This window comes from Oryctolagus cuniculus, chromosome 1 (assembly GCF_964237555.1).
Source record: "Oryctolagus cuniculus chromosome 1, mOryCun1.1, whole genome shotgun sequence".
NCBI lineage: Eukaryota > Metazoa > Chordata > Mammalia > Lagomorpha > Leporidae > Oryctolagus > Oryctolagus cuniculus.
Genome location: NC_091432.1, coordinates 186,977,164 through 186,995,151, shown reverse-complemented (window position 1 = coordinate 186,995,151; position 17,988 = coordinate 186,977,164). Strand labels below are relative to the sequence as shown.

At 41.0% G+C, this 17,988-nt stretch overlaps 1 protein-coding gene across 16 annotated transcripts in view; it reads left to right on the top strand.

Annotated features, from left to right (window-relative positions):
* The window catches only part of ELAVL2 (ELAV like RNA binding protein 2), a 173,399-nt gene that overhangs the window by 76,502 nt on the left and 78,909 nt on the right, over nt 1-17,988 (top strand). For 6 of the 16 annotated variants that reach the window (XM_051857193.2, XM_051857188.2, XM_002708051.5 and 3 more), the window contains exons 2-3: nt 6,163-6,253; nt 9,027-9,270. In XM_051857193.2, the coding sequence (XP_051713153.1) occupies nt 6,182-6,253; nt 9,027-9,270 (316 nt within the window). In that variant the 5' untranslated portion in view covers nt 6,163-6,181. The remainder of the gene's footprint in view (nt 1-6,162; nt 6,254-9,026; nt 9,271-17,988) is intronic. The other 10 variants (XM_070066034.1, XM_051857211.2, XM_051857223.2 and 7 more) reach the window with 3 other exon arrangements.

Sequence of the window (17,988 nt, the reverse complement as noted above, 5' to 3'; positions counted from 1 at the left end):
CCTCTCCCTGTAGTTCCTTGCTGTTCTACGTAGAACAATAGCTTTGCTGTGGCTGGTCTCCCTGCCTGGAGTGTTCCTCTTCTAGATACCCCCACGGAAGCTGTATTTCCTGTTAACACCTGAACAAATGACTGTAAAGCTTACCTTGTAATTCTGAAGATTGGAAGACCCCAGTGGGTCTCGGTCTCAGTTAGCTAAGATGAAGGTGTTTACAGAGATGTATTCCTTCTGGAGGTTTTAGGGGAAGATTCTGTTTCCTTGCATTTTCCAGCTTCTGGAGGCTGCTTTTGTTAACTTGGCAGGTGGCCCTTTTGGAAGTTAGTGAACCAGTGAATGGAAGATATCTCTCTCCTTCCCTCCCTTCCCCCACTCCCCTCCCCCATCTGGCTTTCAAATAAACTAAAAAATAAAAAGTTACCAGTGGCCTGACAAAGTCCTTCCAGGCTGCATCAACATAACACCAACTTTCCTGACTCTCCTTTCGCATAGACCCTTATTACACTGGGCTCAGCCAGGTACCTGAGGCTGCTCTCCCTTTCTTCTCAGGCTCAGCTGGTAGCCTTAATTCCACATTGCTGTGTAACATGACATAGTCATAGATTTCAGGGAGTAAAATGTGGACATTTGATGGATGAAGGTGCATCATTCTACCTACTGCAGTGTCTCTTTGAAACCTTGCCTCAAAAGCTCACCTTCTCAGAGACCTGCTGTTTGATCCTGGACACCATCTCCACGTTTACTCTACACTTTCATTTGTTTCAAAGCGCACTTCTATCTGGTGTACTGTTTCTCATGGGTGTTTATTCTTGATGTGCACATACCCCTCATTGCCAGTGTTCACAAACGTGTATGTCTTCATTGCTGGCTTTAAGCACCTAAGACTGTCCTTGCTTCATGGGAGTTGCATGCAGATGTTTGTTGAATCGATGCTCGAGCAGGATGGGAAGCTTAAACTCATCTTTCCCACCAGATCTTTGCTTTCCCAATGCCCAGTGTGCATGCCTGCAGTGGACCCAGAGTGAAAGGAAAGACTTGGGACCCTAAACTCATGCTGTTTACTCCCTAGTCTCAAAGCTTTTAATCCTGCCAGCTCCAGAACTACAAAGCCTCAGAAAGCCTGGCATTGGAGGCATTCTGCTTTGCCTGTAGGAGCTGGAAGGGGCCAAGAGACAGCAATGTTTGTGCTTGCTGCCAGAGAAGATTCTCCCTGTGACTCTTGCAGCTGTTCCGGGCACTGTCTCTGGCAGCTCTTGGACTCTTGTTAGCTCCAAGGCCAGAAATCTGAATTTGAGGTTGAGGAATCCATAGAGCTGTGAGACAGCTAAAATGGTGTGGGGGTGGGGTGAAGATAGCAGGGATTCTAGAATTGAGGAAATCCCATGAAACTTGAAACCGCCAGCCTTTATTTTTTAGGAACCATAAAGCAAAGCACAGAGGTTTAAAGAAAACACTCTAGTTATAATGTCTTCTGTAACTTCCAGGTTAACCCTGCGGTTTTAGTGCTTGATCTTGTTATTGCTTATTAATTCAGTATAGCCAGAAATGTATTTTGAAAGTGCCATTTTAGTGTTCTGTGAAAAGATAAAGCATTTGCTGTGTCAGTGGTATCGTCTAGACAGATGACCATATCATCTGCTTACCAGCTCTCATCTGTAAGCTCTTGTCACTCATTTCACCAATGTTTTTCATTTCTTCCTTCAAGTTCCCTACAGGAAGATATTTTCTGGCAAAATTTGCTTTGTGTGTCTGTGTGACTAGATTTGTCTCTTACGCTTTAGAGACAAATGTCTTCTGTTCACCTTGCAACTTGGCCTTCAGAGAGAAATCTGATGTGGTCACAGAAAGGCTTTCCCCTGGATTGATTTTAACCCTGTGCTTCTCGAGGTGCTGAGCATGCTGGTTCACTTAGTACAAGCCCAGCCATCCCAACCTGAGACAGAATGTTTGTCTTTGTCCTTAGCCATGATGTATTCAGAGACATGCCATTTATGTTTGACTAAACATAACGATTTGGGATCTTTAACTTAGTCATCATGGGTAACTAAAAGGCTTTGTGTCAAAATCGGTGTACTTAAAAAAAAAAAAAAGTTATCTGTTTCAAAGGCAGAGTTAACAACACAGAGAGAGAGCTTGCATCTGCTGGTTCATTACCCAAGTGGCCACAGAAACTGGGGCTGGATCAGGGCCAGGCTGAAGCCAGGAGCTACCTCTGGGTCTCCCATGTGGGTGCAGGGGCCAAAGGACTTGGACCATCTTCTGCTGCTTTCCCAGGCACATTAGCAGGGAGCTTGATTGAAAGTGGAGCAGCTGGGACTCAAATCGGTGCCCATATGGGATGCCAACGTTGCAGGTGGTGGCTTAATGTTTTATGCCACAATGCTGACCCCAGTTTTTAAAAATTATTATATTTTTGCATTTACCTTTGCTTCTGCTGTTTTCTTGAAGTCAGACCCGTATTCCACTTGCCACATTTCTGTAACCGTGCTGGCCAGGTGCTTGGAAATATTGGTGCCATGTTTTGGGATTTTTCTTGGTTTTAGGTTTTTATAGTTGGCAAGTTAGTGTGATAGGTTTTTGAAATAAAAGTATACAACTTATGACTGCAAAGATAAACAAATGGCTTCTCTTGTTGTATCATAGAACAAGAATTTGGATTTCATTGAGGGTGAGGGTGGTTGAGGGTATGCCAGAAGTAAATATGCTTTCATAATGATCTCTGGTTTGAAATACTTGGGATAGGAAAACCGGTTATAGAGTCTGCATTTATGGAGGTAAATTGTCCTTTCATTTCTTTAATTTGTGAAAAAACTGTTGTGCTTGCATACATTTTTGAACGTTTGCTGTGTACAAACCCCTGAAATGCTGGTAGGGTGCATTTAGGTGGGGGTCCTCCAGGAGATGGAAATACATAAGCAAAGCCAGATTGCTTGGAGGGATGAGGCGAGTGGTTCAGATTTTTAGGTGCTGAAATGGGTGGGGTGGTAAATATAAGTGCAAAGAATCTCAAATGTTTTTACTGAGTGGTTTGCATTTAATTTGATAGGCAGCGGACAGGTATGAAGGGTTTAGGAAAATTCTTCTCAGAATGGTGTTGGGTGGATTAGAGGGAGGCAGGACCTTAAGGGAGGGTTGCATTTGGTGGTCTGGAGGGATATGAGAACCCAGACCAGGATGGTTGCCATAGCAACGGAGCACAGATTGGACCCCAGGGGCTACACACTGCTCTCAGCTGTCCTGCTGTGACTTTAACCTGCAGAGGTCTGGGTGTCAAATCAGGTGGTGTCTGGGTCATGGAAGCCCCTTTTTTCCCTGCAGACCATATCCTGAATGAACTTGAGAATCCTCAGCACATTTCAGAAATTTTTGATTGGCAGTCTTTCTTGCTTGGTGGCTATTTACAAGAGATTTGAAATTAGTAAGGGTGGTAATTACCTTATTTTTCATATGTTTTGAGTAGGAAGATTGGAAAACAGACACTTTCCATTTTCTCTTACATGACTAGGAAACTCTGGAACTACTTTGACTTCTCAAATTCTTACTGTTTCCAACCAAGTATGACAATGCAAGAGTATTTCTAAATGTAATTATTGTAAGAAACTACAGATGTTAAACTACACAGAGAGTCATTTAAATAAAAAAGAAATTTACTTTAAAAAGCTTTTATGCTTTTGTTTGGGGGGAAGGAAGTAAACTGTGACTATGAAAAAGTAGAGCTGAGCTGACTCCCTCTTCCTCCGTTGCATGCTTCTACCAACTCTAATGCCTCTTTTGGAACCTAGTGAAAGATGAAGATATTCTAGATTTTTTAAAAAGATTTATTTGATTGATTGATTTGAAAGAGTTACACAGAGAGAGGAGAGGCAGAGAGAGAGAGAGAAAGGGAGAGAGGTCTTCCATCTGATGGTTCACTCCCCAACTGGCTGCAACGGCTGGAGCTGCACCCATCCAAAGCCAGGAGTCAGGAGCTTCCTCTGGGTCTCCCTTGCGGATGCAGAGCCCTAAGGACTTGGGCCATCTTCTGCTATCCCAGGCCATAGCAGAGAGCTGGATCAGAAGTGGGAGTAGCCAGGACTAGAACCGGCGCCCATATGGGATGCCAGCACTTCAGGCCAGGGTGTTAACCCGCTGCGCCACAGCGCTGGCCCTGAGAATATTCTAGATTGATCTATCGGTGTTAAAGTGCCTTTTCATAAATTATTACATGGAGAGTAACAAGAGGAAATGCAGTCTGAACTGGCCCAATTGATGTCTAAATTAAGAGGCGAACATATATTGAAACATTATTTTTTAAGCCTTAAAATTAATGGCTGTTTCGCTGGAATATGGCCCCTTTTTTTTTCCCTTTCCAAAGAGTTTCAGAGGCAGTGGGGTCTATAAATAGTGCGCAGCCGGGTTGTCTGTGGTGGATTGAGTAGAGCAGAATCTCCTGTCCTTAAGTGAAGGGGAAGTAGCTTTACATTTTTAGTAACTGGATTGTTGGCCAGCATAAAGGTAAGGGCCATGTGAGCAACTTATTTATAACTTCCCATAAAGGTATGTGTCTGCCTCAAGCGGAGAGACTGTCTGGGGTGCTGGAAATGTAAAAGTGCAGTAGAATCATTTTCCATACACAGCTCTCCTAGCTGGTTGGTGCAATAAAGTGATTGTTCACCTCCCTGGGGCTTTCAGAAAGAGGGGTGTCAATAGTTTAGCTCATTAGTGTCTGCCTCCTATGGGATGGAAGGAACAGAGACTATTCAATTTAAACCTATGGTTTTATATAGGAGGAATGTTTAGATATTAACTCCTGAGGGTGTGCAGGATGTATTTTAGACTTGGTTTAACTGGTTGGGGGTGTGGTCCTCCTGTCTTGCTCATCTAGTCTAATCACAATTGGGTTCTGGTAAAAGCATTTCATGGATATGAAGCACATTCCTTTTCACAGGTTCAGTTCAATAATAAGCAGCTTTTCTGAAAAATAAAGAGCACAGGGTCAAATTGGATTCTCTGGCTACAGTGGGAGAAGGGAAGAAGAATTAAAACATGTTCATGGCATCCTGTAAAAAAGTATGTCACAGCTTCCTGGTAGATGCCAGAAAAAGGATTGCTCTGTTGCTGGTGTCATTGCTAGCATCAAGAGTAAATCATTTAAAGCTTGGTTTTAACTCTCAGGATGAAATTTTTATGATTATAAATATGTAAGACATTTTCAGCTCTCATTTGTTTTCATTGTCTATTTTCAGAGATAAAAGTTTTCTGATTATTAAACTGATCATTGAAAGCATCTGCATATATGGCTGAAAAGTAAACTTTGGCTTTTGTGCCAGTATCATGGCTCTGTTTAGTATTCGGGCAAGTTGTAATAAGTGGTAAATGGCCCATTAACTATATTGGAGGCCTCATAGCAGCACTAATTTCAAATCGTGCTGGGTTTACAATTTACATATTAAAAAATGTTCACTTGATTTCGTTCAGGGACAAAGCTGACATCCTATACAAGCATTACTCCAAACAATCCTATTTATTGGTCCAATTATTTCAATTGAAAGATGCTGGTTTACAGCCTCTTAGTATTGGTGAATAATTCTCAGTGAAACTGTTAGAAAGTAGTTTGACTATAGCGGCAGAATAACCTCACAGGGTTTCGATTCACTTTTAATTTTAAGTCCCAAGATTAAGGATCATTTGTAGTATAATGTAACAGTGTGGGCAAATATAGCTTCTCTTAATGCCCTTTTGATATTTTGGGGGAAAGAGTGCTTTTATGCAAAGCAATCACTTATCACTTGCATGCTTTTTCTCACTATAAAATTCCATTCGCATTTCCTCCCTTCTCCCATATCCTTAAGAGGCAGGTCAGCATGCATTAGTTTGCTTCATTTTATTTTATTTTTTAATTTCTGAGATGTGGTTTAAGGTAGCTGTTTAGGATAAATGCCAAGATAACTAGTTAATATTGCTTTAAAATCAGGCACTTAATTAAAAATGCTTACATTTGTGCAAGAAAACTACATGTTAAAATGAATTTGGAAAGATTAGATTGGAATTGCCTCAAATTCAATTAAGCCACACTGCATGGACGTGCTGGGAATATCAATACAATCACTGTAAATTTTGTACAAACTGATTTGTTGCATTATCTTGCTCATCTAACATACGGTACTTTTTGTGTCCATATTGCAGACGGCAACTCCAAACTAACATGGCAGTCAGACTGTGTGATGTGGCTTCTCTGCTTAGAAGTGGTTCGTGGGCAGCAGAGCCTTGGACCGGGGTCTGTGGGATTTTTCTTAAATTCTGTAGGCTACTTTTTTTTAGCATGTTGCAGGAGTGCTGAGGCCATACCAAACACTTGAACATTCTATTTGGCATATCAAGTAAACTCACATTTAACCTATTGTGGTATGGCCATCATTAGGACTTAAAGCACATTGCAATTAACTGTAGTGGTATATGTAGCATCAGAATCTTGCTCTTGTTTGTAACATTTTATAATCTAAATTAGGATTTAGTGCAGACTCAAAACAGTGACAAGCTTTTTTTTAAAGACAAAAAAAGTTTTGGTATGGTCTGAATACTAAGTTACCATAATTCCTTACATTCTGTTTACTATGTATTTTTTTGGTTACTAAATTTTGAAGTTATTTACAATTCTTGATGCTCCCAAAACAACAAAAAAAAAGTTGTAAATCTGGCTGAAAATTATTTGCCCAGTAGCTGTTGAAGGAGTTTGCATTCTGTGAACAGTTGTGTTGAGCCTATCAATGGAATATGCATTATTTGTAAAATATAGCACATTAGTATCATTTTATTCTGAGCAGATGGTCCTATAGCTGAAAGATGCTGTAATTTTCAGTGCACACAGCCTAGTGCAGCTGTTCACTTGAATGTTGGCTTAGGAGCTCATTCTTGCCACCTGAACATGGGAATAAATGTGCAATTAAGTGAGGAATGTTTGTTGTCCTTGCTAAATCCTGCTAATTTCAGTCAATGAACACTATATTTCAAATGCCATTCCAATAAGCTTTAGTCCGAATCTCACATTTGGGGCTCTCATTGTTTCTACACATACCCTAACTTTTAAAAAGCGATTTGTTTTAATTGGCTTTGACCATGTTCATCTTATAGCTCATTGTTTTCATAACTGCTGGGCAAAGGCTAACCCCACAAGAATTTTGCTGTGGAAAGAGCAGCCCTCAGCTAATATTCTACAAACCAGAGCAGTTATGCTTTACTAGGAAATCTGAAACCTCCCTCCTTGGTTTCATATAGATTGTTAATTATAATAAAACCCATGGCTTGAATTATTGCAGATTTACTTCATACAGATTTTTAAAGGTTTGTTTTCCTTTGCCATTTTAAGTATTCCCTGAGAAAAATAGCTTGCAGCTTGTAGAATAATACCCATTTCTTTGAAAAGGACATGATGTCATGGAGGGGTTACAGGTTGTTGGATATTTCATAGCTATTCTCGTTTTGGCCTCCTGTTTTTTAAAACTTATTATTTTTAGTCACAGCAGCAGTGATTCTTGTCCAGTCTGGCCAGTCTCAATCTGTCCTGTGCTGCTGCCTTTTATGAACATCTCTTGGCAGCAGAGATCTCTTCCTGTGTGTTGATCCACTGATGTGCCCTTTATTTTTCCTAGGCAGTCCGCTTTTTGAAACAGTTTTTTCTCTTTCCTTGTAACCCTCTTTCCCTCTTCATTTTTCTTTGCCTCAAATTCCTTGACTTTTCTATGTTAAAACTTCCCTAAAACTAGTATCCCATCAATTGAGCATTCTCAGATTGGAGAAGTAGTCCTGTGTGGAGCTGAGAGAGGTATTGGATGCATTGTGAAGGATGATGCTTTCAGTGATGCTGGGAGTTTTGGATTCCCCCACCCCACCCCTCAACGCTTGCTGTTCAAAGTTAGATAGCTGTTGGAAGTTGCCTTTGGAAAATTTGGGGCTATCGTTTGTGACTCTTTTGCTCAAAAGAGCATAGGATTGTTTTTTTATGAAATGGCATCCAGAATTGCTTGAAGAGTGATTTTTTTAGAAGCTTCAGTAGTTTGAGGCCATTTCCCCCAACTCTGGCATTTATCTGGTATTTGGAGTTCATAGGTACCTCATTACTTGCATTTTTCAACAAGCTTATGTGCTTAAATGAAAATTTCTTGGGCTGGTCTGTTTGCAAAAGTTGATATTACATTGTTTTGATGTATTGGATAGTTTTGTGTATGTGGGTTTTGTTTTGTTTTTTCTTTGATATCGGAGCCAAGATAAAACATATTGAATTGTTTGGGGGTTTTATTCTGATGCTGTAGATCATTTGCCTTATTGGTGATCTTCAGCTGCCAAGGTGGATAAGGATGGCCTGTTAGATTCTTACAAAGGTAGACAAAGTATTTGTAGCTTCATTCCCAAGTTCTCCTACAAATTATTTTCACTCCCTAACATTTAATATCTATTTTTCTTATTTATTACCAATGGTAGAAGTACAAGTTGTTGTCAATCCAAAACATTCTCAATATGTAACCAAAACAGTACATGTTGACAAATTTGTATTTTGTTAAAGTATTCTTTCCTTGATTTTAAGTTAATGGATATTTGAGATTTAGAATATTATTAAGCTAATTTAAAACTTCTTGAGTTAGGTCTTTTTTTTTTTTTTTTTTTTTTCTGGTAGCATGTAGAACACTTTAGTTTTCTAGTATGATTTTTCAGTCAGGATTCAGTTCTCTGCCCCTTGGTCTAAATACTCTCTACTAAGGACGCTGCAGGTAAGTAAGGGTTTGTGAGTACACCCAGAATGTGAGTCTAGAAAAGATTTAAAATTTAAATTGTGTTATGTGCATGTATGGAATATGTGTGCAAAAATATAATCTTAAGTTGAATAGCTTAATATGAAGTAAAAATTAGCGTAGGCGTTGCACTTTTTATTGAAGCTTTTTTGTAATTTCAGCACAATGACTTGTGTTTAGTGACAGGTGTTTAAACTCTTGGATGGAATCTCTAATAGGTTGTGAAATATGAATTCTGACATTTCTTATTTTCTCTGTTTTTAGCAGGTAATTGCTGCCATGGAAACACAACTGTCTAATGGGCCAACTTGCAATAACACAGCCAATGGTCCAACGACCATAAATAACAACTGCTCATCACCAGTTGACTCTGGGAACACGGAGGACAGCAAGACCAACTTAATAGTCAACTACCTTCCTCAGAACATGACCCAGGAAGAACTGAAGAGTCTTTTTGGGAGCATTGGTGAGATAGAGTCCTGTAAGCTTGTAAGAGACAAAATAACAGGTATGCAGTATTGTATGGATGATTCACGTTTAAAAGATTATGTTTCAAGATGTGAGAAAATAATACGGTTAATACTTATAAGTCATTCAGGGCTGCAGATCTACACATCTAGACTTTCTGCTGCCGATATCAATACTTTGAAACTTAATTTTTTTTTTTTTTCGACAGGCAGAGTGGACAGTGAGAGAGAGAGAAAGGTCTTCCTTTTTGCCGTTGGTTCACCCTCCAATGGCCGCCGTGGCCAGCACACTGCGGCCGGCGCACCGCGCTGATCCAATGGCAGGAGCCAGGTACTTATCCTGGTCTCCCATGAGGTGCACTCCCTGGCCACAGCAGAGAGCTGGCCTGGAAGAGGGGCAACCGGGACAGAATCCGGCACCCCGACCGGGACTAGAACCTGGTGTGCTGGCGCCGCTAGCACCTGGTGTGCTGGCTAGGTGGAGGATTAGCCTAGTGAGCCGTGGCGCCGGCCCGATACTTAATTTTAAAAGCTTTAAGTTTTCTTTTTGAAGGAGAGGCAGTCTGTATTTTAACTGAACTTTAGTGTAAGCTGGTAATATCTCTGGAAAATGTCTTGTAAGTGTGCGCCCTGGGAAAGCTAGTGTCTTATTAGCCTTTTATTTTTTTAGTTCCCTGGACTTACGTGACTTAGCATTTAAGCAGTGAGATAGGAGAATATTGTGTTTAGGAGAGGGGGAACAAAAACCTCTTAAAAATGTCCTTTCCTTTAATTCAGTATAGTGTTTCTGCTTATAATATGTGCAGTAAATTAAAATGTAATATTCACGCTGTCAATACAAATCTTTGCACTGATAGAATTCGAGTATAATGAGATCTTCTGTTCCTTTTCACGGAAAGGAAGAAGTGGTGTATCAGTATCCCTTTTATCAAAAAGATAAGAATAAAAAGTCAGGTAATTTGGTTTTAATGATGGTACACTTTGAATAGTAGGTCACTGAAAATCTCCTTGGGATTTTTAAATATTTGACTAAATTTTTAGCGTAAACCACAGCCTAATTAGGATGCATGTTCTTGGGATAGAAGAGCTAATGGTCCCTGTCAGAGCTGTTTTCAAACACTGAAGTGTATGAAGTATAGAGAAGCCTTACGTATTTTTTGTGTTGTTAAATTTGAATACTGGTATTTACCAAATTACTTTAAAACTAACATTTGCAGTAAGCAAAGGATACTTACAGTGCGAAGGATAGAATCAGGAATAAACTTTTTTTTTCTTTTTCTTTTTCTTTCTTTTTTTCTTTTTGACAGGCAGAGTGGACAGTGAGAGAGAGAGACAGAGAGAAAGGTCTTCCTTTGCCGTTGGTTCACCCTCCAATGGCCGCTGCGGCTGGTGCGCTGTGGCTGGCGCACCGCGCTGATCCGATGGCAGGAGCCAGGTACTTCTCCTGGTCTCCCATGGGGTGCAGGGCCCAAGCACTTGGGCCATCCTCCACTGCACTCCCTGGCCACAGCAGAGAGCTGGCCTGGAAGAGGGGCAACTGGGACAGAATCTGGCGCCCCAACCGGGACTAGAACCCGGTGTGCCAGCGCCGCAAGGCAGAGGATTAGCCTATTGAGTTGCAGTGCCGGTCAGGAATGAACTCTTAACTAGTTCTTGGACACATCAACTCTTTTTTTTTTTTTTTTTTTTTTTTTTTTTTTTTTTTTTTTTTAAGATTTATTTATTTGGAAATCTGGGTTAGGAGAGAGACAAAGAGGTCCTCCATCTGCTGGTTACTCCCCAGATGGCCATGAAGGCTAGCACTGGGCCAGGCTGAAGCCAGGAGCTTCCTTGCCACATGTGTCTCTGGGGCCCAAACACTGGGGCCATCTTCTGCTGCTTTTCTCAGGCTGTTAGCAGGGAGCCAGATCAGAAATCAGGCAGCCTGGACACGAACCGATGCCCATGTGGGATGCTGGCATCGTAGGCGGCCACTTTGCCCACAATGCCACACTAGCCCTAACACATCAGCTTTTTTTTTTTTTTTTTTTTTTTTTTTTTTTTTTTTAAAGATGTATTTATTTGAAAGAGTTACAGAGAGAGGTGGAGACACAGAGAGAGGTCTTCAGTCTGCTGGTTCACTCCCCATATGGCCGCCACTACCGGAGCTGAGCTGATCCTAAGCCAGGAGCTTCTTTCGGGTCTCTCACGTGGGTGCAAGGGCCCAAGGACTCAGACCATCGTCTGCTGCTTTCCCAGGTGCATTAGCAGGGAGCTGGATCGGAAGTGGAGCAGCTGGGACTCGAACCGGGACTCATTTGGGATGTCGGCGCTGCAGGCCAGGGCTTTAACCTGCTAATACCACATTGTTGGCCCCACACATCAGCTCTTGAGTTGAGGTTTCCATCAGGAAACTGAGGTAGAGGGCAGAGAAAGGGTAGTACTATATCATCCTGAAGGCCTTTTTGGACTTTTCTTGACATAGTGTTGTCTAGATTACACAACTCATCCCCTTTAAGCTTCTCCAAGTGAGTTCTTACAGCACGTGGGCTTGGCCTCGCAAATATGCATGTTTCCTTGAACTGCAGATTGAGCTTTGTAGAGAGACTTACTCATTGAGATCTGGCAAAAGCCGATTGTCACCCATCCAGACTGATCAGTTGCTATATTTTGTCATTTAGATGTTAACCATGATATTATCAGGAAGATTTTTCTTAATGTCCTTAGATACTGACAATCAAGTAGATGAAATTTTCAGTTTCTTTCCTAAAATGAGAGTGAACAGTATATAAAGTTTATAAACAGTTTCAGTGAATTGGAAAAAGTGGAGAATAAAAGACTTAATTATATGCCTGTCTTGATACTGAATCTTTTTTAGGCTAAACATCCTTTCTTGTAGATTTTATAATCTACAAGACATAAATGTCAATATGTGATACATAACCTAAATACTGTGACATAAATGAAGTAACTTCTGATTCCTCAGTTTAGCAGCTGCCCCCACTATTAAAAAAGATGCTGAACAGAGCATGAAAGTCAAACAGGTGTTTTATTTTTATGAGAATGGGAGGAGAGTAGTAACTGAAAACATTAAACAAATCATACATTTTTGGATTAGGCAGTTGCCAGAGGAAGCAGCTCAAATTTTCATCTGTTGTCTCTGGTCCGTCTTCAATTATCTTATTCTTTTGCAAGCCTTTTACTGGAGCTGTTATGTGGCAAAGTGGGCTAAATTAGAGTTCAGCATCTTCACTTGCTTTATATCACTGGCTTTGGTCTGGAGGATTCTGGTGGAACACACAGCACATGACTAATTGGAAATGCGTGGTTAGCTAAAAGCCAAATTTGTTTGTTGTCCAGTACCTTTACCTTCCCCACATTGTCTTCCTGGTGACAGAGGGGAGTGATGGAGATTTCCACTGTGGTGAAAATTTCGGTTAAGAACATCTGGTAAACAAGTATAGTGCCCAAGAAATTCCACAGCGGACCTGAATATTGAAAGATGACTTCAGAGCTTTTCTTTCATGAGATAGTTGTAGTCATTCTGCGTAGTAAGTGTACTGTTGTCACACAGGTTGGAGGAATGCCACACTTAGTACTTCTGTAAGGATCACTGCAGATCCTAAGCATGGTGAGAACTATGAAAAATCGTACACTAAATATATTTGGTGTATAGTTTCTTAGCCTTGTTTGATCATAGAAACTGTTTTGGAGAATTTCTGTCACTAAGATTTCTACTTAACATCATGCAATGAAAGTGTTTACAATCATTTGTTAACTGTTTATCAAACAGTTTAATCTGGAATTTTCCCTAACCTGTGCACATTCATAAAGTGTGAACGTGTCTCGTAAAATGAGCATGCGTGAAAGTGAGTATAAATTAAAAATGGAGTAGGAAAATCTTAATACAGAGTACCTTTTGCTTCCAGTAACAGTTTTGATTTGGCCCATTGACATTTTATTTGTCATCCTATGGGTTAAAACTGCTTTCAGAAAGGTTTGACATTTAGCTGCAACCAGAAATTTCCTTAGGAATTTTTTTCCCACCTCTGAGTTACTTAGTAAATATTTATATTGAACAAAATAGTCTAGTAAATGGTAGTTATCCAAAAATGGATTCTGTATGGTTGTGCTTTGCAAAATTAGGCATATCTTCATAGGTGGTTTTAATACACCTCTAGAAAGGTATTGGAAAGAATTGTGGGAATTTGGCCCCTACCCTGTGGAATTTAGCCGACCTGTTTTGTACAGTTTCTCAGTATGCATTTGTGGGACAGAGCAGGCTTTGTTTCCTCTCAGTATTTGACCTTACCCTATCTCCTGGGGAGCAGTTTGTCCAGATTTTTGTGTTCTGATTTTGTAGGTACATGAGCAATAGTTTGTCAGATTTATAAGCAGATTCTGGAGTTGCTCTTAAAAAGATATGAAATCTCTTCTCTTCAAGGGAAATACATCATGGTTGTGTAAATTCATAGTTAGGAAAGTCTGTGCTTTTTTTCTGAGCCCTTGAAGAGAGTATATAATTTTTAGATTGTGTGTGTATTAGCAAATTAATGTCACTATTTTGATAGAATGAGGATTAGGGAAGTACATTAAGAAATGCCTTTAGCAGCAAATAGAATAATCTTCTCTCTAGCCTAAATTATATTATGTTGCTTGTCAGGTTGTCTCTTCGGGCTTATGCCCAATTTTATGCTTCTGCCTGTTTCCTATCTATAGGCATTCATCATGAGAAGCTATGCTGCATGTATAGCTGAGCTGACATTGGTCCAATGCTCTAAGTTCTAAATGTACTTCAGAGTCTTTGCCACTTGCTGATGCTGTTAGATAGGAGTGAAGTGGATTTTATTTATGCAGGGAGCAAATAGATTAATAGAATATTAGAGCCAGAAGAGCCCCGGTGGTGACCTTAACCAATCCCTTGTAAACATCACAGGGAAATGACTGGTCCAAAGCCACACAGCTGTGATGTGCTGTACGGCAGGGGCCAGGATTCTGGTTTTCCGATTTGTTACCTGAGTGTTTCCCCCTTACCTTTTGTTGGGAGGTAAAACTCATTTAAAAATTGAGCACAGGGACGACTGATGAATTTATAGTGAGACATAAGATTTCACAGGGTTCCCAAGGGGGTGTCTTCTGGCAATTATGTCTTCTTTGGAAGGGGAATAGAAAATTTTGAGATTCTAGGAGTGAAGATTCAAAAATATCAACAATCACATCTGTACTTCTCTAGAAACGTGAATTGATGGTTGGTCTGGCCTCATGGTCCCTGTATCTGGCTGCAGCTCTTCCAAGGGGAGTTAGGAAAAAATATGGACTGTGGAAGTCTTGGAAATTTCTTTATCAGAGAGCTTCCCAAGTGACTTTTGAAGCCCAGTGTTGGGGATCATAGCATATCTCTTGAAGTTTGGTTACTAGGGTACCTGAGTTAGAATCGCTTGTGGAGGCTGGTGCTGTGGCATAGTAGGTAAAACTGCTGCCTGCAGTGCCTTCAACCCATGGGTGCTGGTTTGAATCCCCGCTGCTTCACTCCCAATCCTGCTCCCTGCTGAGATACCCAAATGAAGCTCCTGGCTTCGGCCTGGCCCAGCCTCATCTGTTGTGACTATTTGGAGAATGCACCAGTGGATGGACGATCTCTCTCTCTCTAACTCTGCCTTCAAATAAATAAATAAAATTCACTTGCGGCAACTGCCAGAAATATAGGTTCCTAGGCTCTGTGCAGAGACCTGCTGACTAAGAGCCTCTGTCGGTATAGTCTAGAGTGTTGTAGTCCCCTTGGAGTTATCTATGTCATTTGTGGAACATTTTGAAGAGTTATGGAACCACAGTTATCCAGATTTACCTGAATTCTGGCTTTAGGATGGTTGGGAGAAGTACTCTAACTGCAGTACCTAATTCTCTGGCAAACTTAAGTTTCCCCCATGTTGTTTTTTTGGCATTGCTCTTAGATGAGTTAATTTCCAGGTTTGGGACTAGAGATGTTTGAGTTATTTATTTATTTATTTATTTTTAAAGTTTTATTATTTATCTGAAAATCAGAGTTACACAGAGAGAAGGAGAGGGAAAGAGAGAGAGTTCTTCCATCTGCTGGTTCACTCGCCAATTGGCCACAGTGGGAGAGCTGCACCGCTCCGAAGCCAGGAGCCAGGAGGTTCCTCTGTCTCCCTCGTGGGTGCAAGGGCCCAAGGACTTGGGACATCTACTACTTTCCCAGGCTATAGCAGAGAGTTGGTTCGGAGGTGGAACAGCCGGGTCTCGAACTAGCGCTCATATGGGATGCCGGCACTGCAGGCAGTGGCTTTTCCTGCTATGCCACTGTGCTGGCCCCAAGAGATGTTGGAGTTTAAAAGTCATGAGGCTGTACCCTCCCTGAATGCTGGACCTGTACCTGAAAGTGAGTGGAGTGTGTGAGTAGCTTTTTAAAACTCGAGGATAGGTTGCTCTGTCAGTGTTATTTTTTCCTTCGAAAAGAAGGGCTAGAGAATTACAGTTAAAGGCCTCAAGTCATGAGTATTGATTGCTTTATATTGATACTCTCAGTCTGTGAATTATTTGAGGTGGGTTCTGTGCAGGCCCCATCAGCTGCCAACTGGAAGCTTTTAGACAAAAGGGGAAAGAAGAGGCAGATGCATGGGCGTGGACACTTCAGGGAATCAAGGGAGATTTTGTATATATTGATTACCTCTGAACAGCTAGTGCCTTGTGTGGTAAGAAAGACCCTTCCCCCAACCCAGCCCAACCCCATCTAGGTTAACTTTGTCCTTGTTGCTTCCTGAGAAAGTTAAAGCTAGTTTTAATCCTCATTTATTGGGTCAGAATGTGATTTTTCTTTACACATTTATTTATTTATTTGAAAGGGAGAGTTACACACACCCACCCCAAGATAGACTCATAGATCCAATCTTCCATCTGCTGGTTTACTCCACAGATGGCCACAGCTGCCGGGGATAGGCCAGGCTGAAGCCAGAAGCCTGGAACATCATCCAAGTCTCCCATGTGGGTGGCAGGGATTCCAAGTACTAGGACTATCTACTACTGCTTTCCCAGGTGCATCAGAAGGGAGCTGGATCGCAAGTGAAGAGTAACTTGGACTCAAATCTGCTCTTCATGGGATGTGGGCATTACAGGTGGCAGCTTAACCTGCTGCGCCACAGGGCTGGCCCCCAGAATGTGATTTTTCTTTTTGTTTTATTACACACATGTATGTTTGTATTTACTTAGAGCTCTTCCATCCACTGGTTCAGTCCCTACATGTCCTCAGTGGCAGCACTGGGCCCAGCTAAAGCTAGGAGCTTTGTCCGGTTCTCCTACATCGGAGGCAGGGACCTAGGTTCTTGGGCCATTTTCTGCTGCTTTCTCAAGCCATTAGCAGGGAGCTGAATTGGAAGTAGAGCAGCCAGGATGTGAGTCAGCCAGCACCCATATGGGATGCTGGTGTTGCAGGGTAGCAACTTTATCCTCTACTCTTCAATGCTGGTCCCAGAATGTGATTTTTTTTTTTTTTTTTTTTTATTTGACAGGTAGAGTCATAGAGACAGACAGAAAGAAAGGTCTTCCCTCCGTTGGTTTACTCCCCAAATGGCCACCATGGCTGGTGCTGTGCCGATTGAAGCCAGGAGCCTGGTGCTTCCTCCTGGTCTCCCACGCAGGTGCAGGAGCCCAAACACCTGGGCCATCCTCCACTGCCCTCCTGGGCCATAGCAGAGAGCTGGATTGGAAGAGGAGCAACCGGGACTAGAACTTGGTGCCTATATGGGCAGAGGATTAACCAAGTGAGCCTCGGTGCCAACCCAGAATGTGATTTTTAAACTTTATAAAAGTTTTATGGGTTAGTATTCTCATTTTTTAAAACATGCAGTCAAAGCTCAGAATTGAAACAGACAAGTGATTTATTATATTTTAATTCATACCTTCACATTAATCGTGTATTTCCTGTGATGAAGTCTGTCAGTCACAGGGGACACAAGGCTGGATGTGCGTGACATTGGAAATGTAAGTACAGTTGTATGGCTAGCCTCTTAGATGTCCATCAAAAAATCAAGAGTTCTGCTTCTTGCAGACAAGAAGCTGAGTGCAGTAGGATGGTGGGCAAGAAGGTGAGTGGGTGGTAACTTGATAAACACCTCACTTGGTAAACTTTGTGTGCTGTTTATAAAGTTGGTAGAAGGGCTCCTTGTGTTCCCAGTTCTGTAGGAAAAGAGATACTTTGGCAGCACAAGGGTTAATAAGACTTAGGTAGGCCCTAGTGTATTAAGTGGAATAAAATACATTTGAATCTACTTCTAAATTTTGGTGCCTAATTTGTATAAAATGAAATTTGTATCAAGTTTGTGGAACTCTTGATGTAAATTTCAAACATGTCTAATGGATAAAAGGTTCTGAAAAAACTTCATTTGCATCTTTATCGATGTATTTTTAAACCTAATTATTTTTCCATTATACCTTTTTCTCTTCCAAAGGTCATGCCTGATTTGTCATTAAAAAAATTTGATATCACTATAGAAGCTTTTTACAAAATTTTCGAAAAAGACTTTAAAAAGGTATTCTTCTAGGTTCCTTTTTTTCTCTTGAACCTGAGTATTTTTATAGAACACTCTTCAGTGTCAGTGTTGATTAATTTAGATGAGAGATTTCAGCAGGATGAAATTAGAGACTTAGAAAATTTAAGAGATTAAATACAATTCTTTACCACTGTCACGACACACTTCCTCTGCTCTCTTAGTGTACTTTCCAGGTATCCAGGTAATAAATCTAACAAGAGATTAATTGGAGAAAAT